Source organism: Acanthopagrus latus, chromosome 21 (genome assembly GCF_904848185.1).
Source record: "Acanthopagrus latus isolate v.2019 chromosome 21, fAcaLat1.1, whole genome shotgun sequence".
Lineage (NCBI taxonomy): Eukaryota > Metazoa > Chordata > Actinopteri > Spariformes > Sparidae > Acanthopagrus > Acanthopagrus latus.
The window spans coordinates 26799019-26810825 of record NC_051059.1 but is presented as its reverse complement, the minus strand read 5'-3'; the positions used below and the strand labels follow the sequence as shown (position 1 = coordinate 26810825).

Below are 11807 nucleotides of genomic sequence, written 5' to 3'. Positions count from 1 at the left end.
ACACGTTTCTGTTGTCGAGTCCTTCAACACACCCCAGCAGTAATAAAGACGTCACAGCAGCGCTGATAGAAACATTTTACTTTATTCTGGAACATTAATCTTAACACACAGTTTACTATTAAATAGAGACTCTGTAGTTAAACACTGAGGTTCTGCTGCTGCCGGACCGGACCGGTTCTGTTTACCACAAATGATCGAAGCTTCTCACACGTGCTGATGAATTTAGGTCAAGTGAGAGTTCACACAAGTAAGACAATTATTTTAGGATTGTAATCACTTTTAATCAATCGGCCAATATTCAGAAAATGTAAAATATTTTCTGCTGTCAGCTGGACGACAGGAAACGTCTCCTGATGCTTAGAACAGCCGATCATTCTCAAACCAACAGACTGATCAGAAATGGTCTTTTTTTTTCAGACTCTAGTTCTTCCCAGAGAAAAGACTGATACATTTTGCAGATCTCGTCTACATTTTCGTACGTCTGCTCGTGTGGAGCCGTTCACACCTGAAACCAGATCATAAGCTGGCGGGAGCAGAACCTCAGCGCCGTCTAGTGGTTAAAAATCATCAGTGTGTTTTGAAACGAAGCCAAGCTTTTAGCAGAAACAAGAAACGTCCGTCACCGTGAAGGCCGAGCACGGACGCGACACCCTTTATCTCTAAAACTGGCACAAAAATACAAACTGTCGCATCACAAACAGAAGAAAACATCAGAAGCTCAGGTTTGTTTGTTTTTTTTTGTTTGTTCTGTTTGTTTTTCTGCAGAATTCAGCTGCTAAACTGAAAAAAAACGTCCATCGTGAAAAGTGAAGAAAAGTCGCGTTTGTGTTTTTTAAAGGAGTTTTTTTGTGTCCAGCATTCAGTGAGTAAGGCAGGTCAGCAGATCTACTCTCGTCTTCATCTCAAGACTTTAAGACTTGATTTAGAGTTTTAATCACCAGTCAAGAGGGACGAATTTTTTTTTACAGTTTCACACTTAAAGTTATTATTGAATACAACGTTTCACAAATTGAACATTTGGAAAAAAAAAGAAAAAGAAAACACCTCTAATGATCGTTCTGTACCAAACGTTAGTCTGTGCCCATTCATTTTTGCTATAGTACCAAGTACACAGTGATCAAAGTGCAACACAATGTCATATCTTATTGTGACGGGTCAGCATTTTAATTTAACACCTGCTGCCGATCGAGCTAAAATCTATTCGACATGATATTGATTTATTAAAAAGTGGCAGCGTCGACTCATTTACAGACTGATTTCTGCATCAAGCTAAACCTCAGTTTGTTCTGGGATCATTCAAACTGATTGAAACATTATTGATCAGTCAGTGAAGAAGCTGCAGCTCGGGAACGATCCAGGTCCAGATTCACAAACGTGGGTTCACTAACCAGAACCAACTCATCCGTCAGGACCTCGTGTTGAAGGCCGATCATGCTGAATTGGCTGTAAGCAGTCCGTGTTTGTAACGACGCCAGTGATTTACAGAAAACTCTCACCGGACGACTTCGACACTGAATTAAACTTAAAATCGTGATGATTCTGAGGCAAGTTTGGTTGTAATGAGGGACATCTGTTTTCTGTGATTTCTCAGAGGATTTTAATCGCGTCTGTGTTCAGATCTGGCACATGTTTTGTCACAATCAAACCTTTTAAAGAACCTTGATGCCTCTATGAGCTGATGTTGTCTAATTTACCTCATTAAAATTATGCCGACAGCTGTCAGCAGGCGTGTCTGGACGTCTATAAAATCAACCTGTAAGTCAAACTGATCTTAAACAACGTGAGTCGTGTCTGTGAGTTCACATTTAATTTAGTTACGATGCAGAAAAGCATCATTTTAACTTCTTTTTAATCTAGTTTCATGTTCATGCAGATGTTTCTGCACAGGAGCGTCAGTGAATCTGGAGTCGAGTCTTTCCCATCAGAAAAACGTCCGGATGGATTTTTAGATCCGACACTTCGGAAGCTGCAACTTCTTGGGAGAGAAAAAATAATAATAATCTAGATGCTAAAATTAGCAGATTGCACTGATTAACTTCTCTGTCGTTTGCAAAAATAACACATCTGTCTATAGATATAATATTCATTTCATTTTTTTCAGCATATTTGAAATGATCTGATGGATTCCAAGATAAAAAACAAAATCAAGTAACATTTCCATGTAAGAGACCATTTCTCCCGCACCGATAAGAAAAACTGCACGATCCCTTTGAAACCCTGAACCGTCGGAGTAAACAAAAACCTGACAAACTGAAGAAACCAGCGAACGCCTCATCTCAACAAGAATAAACCTCCCAATCTCTAAATCTCTACCAGGCAACGATACATGATGCATTAAATGTACAAAAATATATGATATACTGCTATAATGACACATTCATAGAGGAAGTGATCCAGCCACATCTAAACAAATCATCCATCCACCGTCAGAATCAGATGTTCACAAGTCTCGAGAGGTTCAGAAGAAAAATCTGATTCCAGGATTCAGTCGATAAAACAACTTGTTTAGATGGAATATTTAGTTTTTTAATATAATATATCCCCATCACCCGCTCAGGGGTCGGGAACATGACGTGAACATATCATGCAGTTAGTTTATATAATGCATGTTTTTTTTTTATTAGTACAGCTATGATACTATGATATTAAACCATAAGTTTGCATTTAAAGCTAAGACGTATTGCAGCACGGATATGCACGAGAGATTAACGCATCAGTTTAATGCTTCAGTGGAGGATTTTATGTTACACTGTGGAAAATATCAGAGGGTTTTATTATTTCCTTTAAACTCGTCTGCTTCGAACCCTCGACACCGACTCGTTCATAGAGCAGGACGGCTACCACCAAACTAACTTTAAAGTCAAATCTCGTGCCGGCTCGTTGGGTCCAATCATCGGCAGCCACACGTCACAAGCTAAACATGACGGAGCAGAAGAAGACGTGAGGAGAGACTCCGTTTGCACCTGCTGTCCACCTGAATCTGCTCCTGTAATCACAGCTCAGACTCGCTGTTTCTCTGCTGGGCCCGAGCGACCACGACGATGATTTCACTCTGAAACTCTTTAAACTGTTGAAAGGCTTTTTCAAAACAGCCCAATGTGACCTACAATTACCCATAATTCTTTGCATAGTTTAGTGATGTGTAACACCACCAAAGATGGTTTATCACCGTCTGCAGCTGATTCGATTGAAAAACTTCAGGAAAGCAAATAAATGTCTACTGATTGTTTTGTCTCAGTTTTCGGGAGCTAAGCTAACTGGGCTAACGTTACTCACCCTGCAGGGAGGTGATGGAGAAGCTCGTTAGCGCTGATGCTACCTCTGCTAACCCAGTCCGTCAGTTCTGTAACACTGGTAACGCTTGTCCTGATTCTGACCCAGCAGTGATGTACAGACACAGACTGTGTGTTACTAACAGGTGGAAATGAAGTCAGAAGCTGCTCACGCTTCAAAAAACAAACAGCAGCCAGAAGTTTAAACTCCTCCGGCTCATGTTGGTGATTTCAAACAGACCTTCATCGCTCTGGAACACAACCTGCCGTCGACCACTTCTAACATACCGACCCATCTGAAACGTTCACAACACGGCCGCCACGTCCTCCACAGTCTCTTCTTCTTCTTCTTCTTCTTCTTCTTCTTGTTTCATTCAATCTTATTTCTCCATCGTTCACCATCTCACTCTGTACAGAGACGCCAACACCGACCTTCCACCCAGACTCGAGCAGCAGCAGAGACGTTCTCCGCACAGCTGCCGAGACCAAACGAGAGCGGAGGGATTCTTCTTCCTACTCTGAGCTCAGATCAGAGGAAACACTGATAACCATCTGTTATTACAGACCACAGCTGCAGCTCCACCAGATATGAAGGATCTCGTTCCAAAAAAATGCCTCCTGCACCTCTTTTAGAAACAACAAGCCGTTGTGGTGACTGCTAAAAAAAACAAAAACCAATTGAGGAGACACGGAGCGCGGAACAGATTCTGTCTTTGGCAACAAAACATGATTTGGCTTTTTAGGAAGCTGCCGGCGAAGCCGCGAGGATCGTACGGAGCTGCTGGTTGTACCGGATGAACTCTGATCACACCGACAGCTGAAGAGCTACATTTACATTCAGTACCACAAACTAAGACAGCTTTCTTTATATATTGTGTTATTTATTCCTTTAACGACGTGGATATGCACCGATGAGAGCTGTCACAGGACCCGAGCACACGTGAACAAGTGTGAACATCACCGGACGGTGATGTTCACACTTGTTCACATGTGTTCAGGTCCTGGTTCCTCCACTAGGGGGCCGATCAGGCGTCTTTTGCATGTTTTAAGTGCAGAAGCGCCTCATCATCATCATCATCATCATCATCATCTTACATAGCTCGATGCATAAAGACATCAACAGGCGGAGAGAAGTGGTATAAAGTGCGATTAAGATACATAAACATACATATTCGTCCCTGGATGAAGTTCACGTCTAACAGGGATCAAATGTTTCAGGATGTTACGGGTTAGTTTTCGTTCCGTGTCTCTGTGACGTGTTGATGATGATCACGAGACTCGACAGGCTGGTGATGGAGATTCTGTTTCCTCCAAAAGATATGTTGACATTTCTGAGACGTTCTCTTCCTTTCAAAAACTGTTTTGTTATGGAGTTTTAATAAGTTTTGTTATTGCTGATCACCAGCACAGAGGAGAGCGAGAGAGAAAAAGGAAACTTGGAAATGGAAAATCTTCATGTTTCTCCGTTACTGTTTGTACTGCGAGTCAGCAGAACGACACAGAAAACATTCCTCGATTATGAAAGTGAACTTTACAAATCCTCTAAAAACCCCTGAAACAAACACATCACCAACCACGAGCCAGCAGTTTCTCCTCAGCAAAACTCTCTTTGGCGTTTTTTTTTTTTTTTGTCTCATGAGATTCTGGACCGGCCGACAAATCTGAAGTATTGCTCTCGTCTCATTCCTCCACGTGAAACACAGCTGGTTGTCGAAAAGTTATTTTCAAAAACAGCAAAAGATTGTAAAGATTGAACGGCGACGATCAGAGCGACGAGCCGTGCTGCAGCGAGCCTGAAACTAATCCGCCTTCTGAAGTGAATCCAGCTGTTAGAGCTGACGGCTAACACACTCCTACACGTCTACTGGTCACCATGACAACAGACAGGTGTTAACAGGCGGAAGCTGAGTGTTAGAGCTTAAAACCAGCTTCAGGTGTTGAGCCTGAACCTGCTTTTCATCTGTCCTACAGGAGAGTTTAGTTTTAGTCTACAGCGTCTGTACAGGATGTGAAGCTTTGGTGACACCACAGATGAGAGGCTGCGATCAGAAGGCATGCTGGGAAGCAACAACGGATTCATAATGAACACTCTGAAATCTCAAGAGTGAAGAACTGTTCATGTGGGGTTTTTATGTTTTTTTTTGTTCGTTCTCAGTGACTCGGTTCAGTTTTAGAGATGTGAGTCAGGCATCAAAGTGCAGCGGATCAGTTTAATGAGAGCGGTCGCGTTCAGAGGAACAGTTGTCACTTCTGAGGCTCTCAGACTGAATCAGAAACTACATTCGGAGTGTGATTAAGAAGCTTTTTTGTGTTTTTTGTTTTGAACCGGTCAAATTAAAAGATGATTTTGTTTCTGGCAGCTTCCCCGACGTCTCGGGAGAAGATTGTACTCGTGTTGTTCTTTCTCAGCATTTTTAAATTTTGCATTTTGTGTTTCAGCTATTTCAGCGGAGGGTTGTGTGTGTGTGTGTGTGTGTGTGTGTGTGTGTGTGTGTGTGTGGTGAGGATCAGTAGACACACAGGTCTGGAAACTTCATCTCGTACACGGGGACGGACTGGTGCTGAGTGTGTCCCGCTGAGATGGAAACCACTCCGGACGGGCTGGGCGGAGGCCTGAGGGAGGAAGACGGTGACGGAGCAGCTTAACCTTTGTTTTCGATGGTTATTTAAAAAAACAACAACAAAGTATTCACAGAAGATAAACGACTCACCTGATCGTTAGTTCAAAGATTTGTGCCAGTCGGTCGTGCAGCATGTTCGCCTGGAGAGAAACAGGATTCAGATGTAGTTCATCCTTTTTTAAAACAACTTCACAGTTTTTATCTTCTCGTCTGGTTTTATTTCGTACCTTGGACTCGCAGTGGGCGGCGATCTCCTCAAATGGAGCTTTCTGGAACTTCTCCATCACCTGACGCCTCTTCTCCCTCTCCTGCTCCTCCAGACCCGTCGTATCTGAACCCAGAGGACAGTCACGTGTCTTCTTTATGTGACTTAAACTTATTTTATAACGGCAACAATACTGAGCTTACATTCAGCAGTCAGAGAGATTTTTCAGCTCATGTCAGATTTGAGTCGTTCTCTCTTGAGCAGAACAGAATATATTTAGAAATGTCAAACCAATCAGATCCTGAAGTCACAGGTGAGCTGCACCTCAGCTGGAACTGATTTTAATATCATTCTGATTGTGACAGCCATGTGACGACGGTCAGTAAACCTTTTCTAATTCACAGGACAACTTGGCTGCTTGTCAGAGAAGCACCAAATCTTTTTTGTATCATTTGTATTCAAGGAGACGCTCGGCGAGTGAAAAGTCTCCAAAACTTCTCTTTGTTCTCACCGATGGCTTTCTTCAGGGTCTCGAACGTGATCTCCTCAGCCAGCTGCGACTGCAGACAGAGAGACAGAGACGGATCAAACATGACGACGACCTGCTGATGAATCAGCAGCCAGAGACTCGATCACCACGACCTGAGCAGCATCCAGGTCAGTCGTCACTGACCTTGTCTGGAAGGCTGTTGGATATGATGTCCACTTGAAGGGAGATTGTGTCCACGAAACTCTTCCTCCTGGTCAGACGGTCTTCATCTGCAGGACGAGACACAGCTCAACGGGGGGATTTTATACCCTGATGCATGCTGGGTAAACAATTAATGCACACGAGCACGTCTCTCCATAGAAAGATAGAAATGTTTAGTAAATGTTTGTAATTGCTGTTTTCTACCTCGTACGTATCATCTGTCTGAGCTGTACGCTGCGTTTAAGAGCAGTCGTGTTTATTCACGTCACAACAAAAGTCGCTCACAAAATGTTCTTCGAAGTGCATGAAAAATATTTATTCCATCTACTCATTTATTGTTCCTATGTGTGACTCTGAAAAGCAGTAAACATAAACGTTTCAGTCAGAAGAACAAAGAGACAAATATGGATTTAATATCCTGCTGCTGAAAACACAAGACGTTTATCATTAACGTGATCATGGTGAACACATGAAGAGCTCTGACATTTGTTCATACGTTTAGGATCTGTTGTGTACACAGTTTTTCATGCAAACATGGAAACAAAATGGCAAAAAAAAGATCTCAGAGGCTTTTTCATGCTTTTATCTGCAAAACCCCCCAAAAACTCAGGTGTAAGTTTCCCTCCACGCCGTTTGATTGACACCTTATTTGACCAGGTGTGATCTTATATGCCCGCCCTAAAGCCTGCAGCGACCAATGAATAATTGTGTGGACAGGAGACCAACACTGCTTTTTTCACCTCAGCACTTGTTTTCTTATTTACATGAACTATGTGCATATAAAATAAGTGAGTAGAGTAGAATGGGTCTAACGCTTGTGTTAATGGCTTTGTTTTGCCAGGTAACTGAATCTTTCCCTTGAGAAACACGTGGCGAGTTTTCATATCCAGAGATATTGAACTTGGATGTGAAGCCACTGCGCTTTACAGTTAATCAGTACAGTTACACGTCCTCTGCAGGCTAAATAATTATTTAATAATGTTTAATGTACTCCAAATGGTTCAGCAACAGCTCTGACTTCACCGTTGATGTGTTGAGGATAATTCTACAATCATTTTCATTTTAAGCACAGCTGTTTCTCTTCTGTAAAAGTCTCATTCAGATATGAGGACTTCTTGTCGGCTTATTCTCAGAGGCCACTTGATAACAGCGGCGACTGCTCCGCTCCCTAACAGCGGACTCCATTATCCACCCACCGCAGATTGATTCTGTTTTGATGCTCTAGTTTCTTCCAGCGAGGAACAAATCCATCTGATCCTGCGGAGCGATAAACTCCTCAGGTACCTGGCGCCCCCCAGGAGGGCCTGTCGTAACACCGCCGCCTCAAGCACTTCAGCATTCATTCACGCCGCACTGGCAAAACTGAGAACCACAGAAGTACAGCTACTCCGTCGAGCCGAGGCACAGCGCAGAGTCAAGGACGTCTGATAGGGGTCAGAAAAGTGCCGCATCAGATGAGGCGTGAAAACAGAACAGCAGCACGCTGTAATCGCTGTTTGCATGAGTCACGGCGACCTTTGTTGTGCACTCTGAACAGGTGTGAGTCAGCAGCCGCCTGCAGGCTCTGATGAGGAGAGCGACGCAGGCCGACAGAGAGCCGTGAGTTTGGATTCAGGATGTAGCTTTGATACAGAACTTCACCAGGATTATCTCTGATTAAGATCACTGACAGAACAAACCAGCAGTCGTGATCAGAGATGGTAAAAAACTGCTGCAGTGTTTGTGTAACGCGTGTTGAAGATGAAACACTTTTTCACCCGTCTCTGTTCCAGCAGCCGGAACATCGTCCAGTTGTTTGAGTTAGAGAGAGAGACTGAACCTGAACGCTGTCAGCTGCCTGATGATGAGAAAGAAGCGAGACGTCTCACTCCTGTGTCAAATTCAGACATGATTTAATGTCTTCTGGTTGAAGTCTGATGGTATTTAATCTGCTGCTTTCTACTGTTTCCTGTGTGTCCACGTATGAACCTGCAGTTTCAGGCTCCAGGTTCATGTTCAGGTTCAATCGACTATTTTTTTTAGCAAGTTGTACTTCCTCTGGTTCTCATCAATCCCTCACATTGAACTAAAGCAGCCACTTTCACCAAACAAGCTCAGACAGAACAAATGTGCAAAACTGAAGCTCAACACAAAAAAATGAACAAAAAAAGTTCCTGGACCAGCAGCAGGAACAACAAACACAAGCTGCTACAATATCTACGGTCTAGGTTATCTAGATGTTGTACAAGTACTCACCGCAACATTTCCAAATGCAATGCAAGCAAAACAGATGAGAACATGATCAAACTGTTCTGTGTGTGGACGGCGTGACGTCTCTACAGCCACACACAGGAAACACCACCCAGCTAAAAGCATCTATCTGAAGTCTGGGGATCATCTCCGGGTGTTTGTATGTAACTGGATCTAAACTGCAGGGTTGTGGGTTGTAACTCCTTCATAGCTCAGTGGGGAAACATCCAAACACTCAGCGATGTGTGATTACATCCACAGCGTCTCACAGAACAGCAGCAGCATCGTCTCTACGGTCACGTCTCCTGAACACCCGGGAACTCTCGATGCTACTGATGTTATAGATCTGCAGTCTGAACTCCAGTCACACTTTAATGTTTCAGCCTCACTGAGCAGAGTCAGAATAACGACTGATGGAAGGTAACCAAGTACAGTTAACTCAAGCAACATTCTGAGGAAATTTACTCGAGTATTTCCTTTCCACTGGATGTGTTTAGGAAAGGATGTTGAGCCAAAGTGTCACATTTAAACTAGTTCAAATCAGGTCTTTAACTTTCTGACTTCACTACTTAATCAAACTTATGTCTTATAGTGGAATTTTAAATTACAGCGTACATTTTTTCAGTTTTTAAAACTCTACACAGGGCTGAAGATGTTTACTGTAACTGGAAAATTAGCTACTAATAGATCTGATATGTGCATGAAAGAAAACCACATGTATCTAACACATTTAATATCTGATAATATTCAAACTCTTTCACTATTCTTTCACAGTCTTTCCAGGTGAACTGAAGCCTGCTGCACCTGCAGGACTCTACAGGTCTAATCTACAGCTCTACTCCTGCTGGTTACCTCTGGACGTCTGCTTGCACCTGTGGAGGATTTTTCCTACTGTGTAAAGCACTGATGTCAGATGGAAGCGTGGCAGAGGGAAGGAAACACAAGCAAACCGTCTGTTAGACCAAAGAGAAGTCTGAACCCGTTTCCTGTTTCATTTGGACAAAATCCACTCGTGATGTTTTTATAACTCTGTTATCGGATCATTTTATTGGAATGAGGGCAGAGCAGATCCTCGGAAAGAAAGAAATAACATCCTCTGTGCTTCAGGTTGGAACAGACTTCAAGTTAACCACCAGGCCTGGAATTTAAATAACTAAAGAAAGTGAATCGTTACTGGAGAGGCCACAATATATATTGGTTCATAAAATCAAGCATCTCGTTCTAATGTGAAATATAATTATACATTTCCAGGGAGGCGCCGAGGACCGTGACAACCGTCTGTGTAATAAACTAAACTACTCGTTGTGCCAACAGTCCTGTGGAAGTGTAACACTTTTTCAAAATCCTCTTCATTTCACTCCTACATCCTCAACTTGAACAGTAAAAAAGACAGAATTGTACCAAAGAAACCAAATCAGCAGAGAAATGTCGGCAGGGTATAAAAGCTGCGGAGCACGGACATGATCAAACTTTACATTTATTAGTGTTGCAAATTTCTTCAGGTCAAATTTTGTATTCTGTGTCACGAGAGCGATGCTGAGCGGTGCTTAATCACAAAAACAAACGGCCAGCCAAGGTTTGGCAAAGACCATGTTCTGACTGAAATACGTCTCGTCAGAACGATCCAGAGGTTTCATGCTTTCAAATGTTGAAACACAAACTCCAACAGTCTCTGGCCTGTTCGCCTCGCTGTCGCACCACCACCATCCACTTCTTCTAATGACAAGATACCACACGTACTGTAGAAATCCATGTTTTGCAGATACTTTTTGTCAAATGGTTCTTTTTAACAAATACAGTTTTTCTGTCTCATCTTCACATCCTGTCAGCTGTTGACAGCTACACTGGCTGAAGTTAAAACTGTTTTAGTACTCTTCATGCTCCAGTGTCTCCAGTAACTGGTTTAAATACTAAATATCCCCCAAAACCCAGTGACTGTTTATCTCTGTGTAGTTTTAATGAGTGTGACCCGGCTGGTCGTACCTGTGACCTGGGGAACGTACGGGATGGAGAGTCTCTCTGCGTTGTATCCTGGTCCTGCCAGACACTCGGCCATGTCGGCCGTCTGGAAGTACAGCTGTCTGTCCTCCTTGTCCAGAGCTTCAGGGATTCTGGGAAGAAGACGACGACGTTAGAGAAATGTCGCACATGAAGCTAAACAGATAAACATTCGGGGTGTGTAGATAATCTAAACGAGGCAGAATATAGCTGCCGAGAAGCTCTGAAGCACTCACGGCCAAATTTAGTTCTTAAAACCTCTGCATCTTTCACTGCAGAGGGATTTAAAATCAGAAATAGATCCTGGTTCTTATAATCTTATAATCAGGTTTTATCAGCTGATGCCTGGTGGTTTTGGAGCTCGAGGTAAATCTGAGAATGACTGTGTTTCACTCAGCTGTGGAATTTTCTCCTCTTTGGTGTGATTTGTGTTTCCAGGACATTTGAACACTGGAGGTCTACTGGAGGCTTTCTCATCCTTCTTCTTTGGCAACAGGAACGCTCCGACTGATGCTCATTGGATAAAAGTAGTAGAGATGTTTTGGTACAAAGAAACTGCCTGGTGGGAATATTTGTAAGTGAATTTTAAAGAGGATGCTGTTGAAAACATCTGGTTTAAAAAACAAAACAAAAAAAAAGATTTCAGGGTTCAGTGGAATGTTTTTAACATCCTCTACATTTGGATCTTTGGCTTGAAGCTCTTATGTTTTCACCAGATTTAGAGGTAAAATCTCCCAAAACTTATTCTCAGACATGCAGCACGTTTACCCACAGTTCCTTCCTTCTGCAGG

General features: G+C 42.8%; 1 protein-coding gene across 5 annotated transcripts in view; it reads right to left on the bottom strand.

The window, feature by feature from the left end:
• Positions 1 to 63: 63 nt before the first annotated feature.
• efr3a (EFR3 homolog A (S. cerevisiae)) overlaps positions 64 to 11807 on the bottom strand; it is a 92553-nt gene continuing 80809 nt past the window's right edge. For all 5 annotated transcript variants that reach the window (XM_037082976.1, XM_037082973.1, XM_037082972.1 and 2 more), the window contains 6 exons: positions 11002 to 11129; positions 6772 to 6857; positions 6610 to 6658; positions 6121 to 6224; positions 5984 to 6033; positions 64 to 5885 (listed from right to left, as the gene is read on the bottom strand). In XM_037082976.1, coding sequence (XP_036938871.1) covers positions 5780 to 5885; positions 5984 to 6033; positions 6121 to 6224; positions 6610 to 6658; positions 6772 to 6857; positions 11002 to 11129 — 523 coding nt within the window. In that variant the 3' untranslated portion in view covers positions 64 to 5779. The remainder of the gene's footprint in view (positions 5886 to 5983; positions 6034 to 6120; positions 6225 to 6609; positions 6659 to 6771; positions 6858 to 11001; positions 11130 to 11807) is intronic.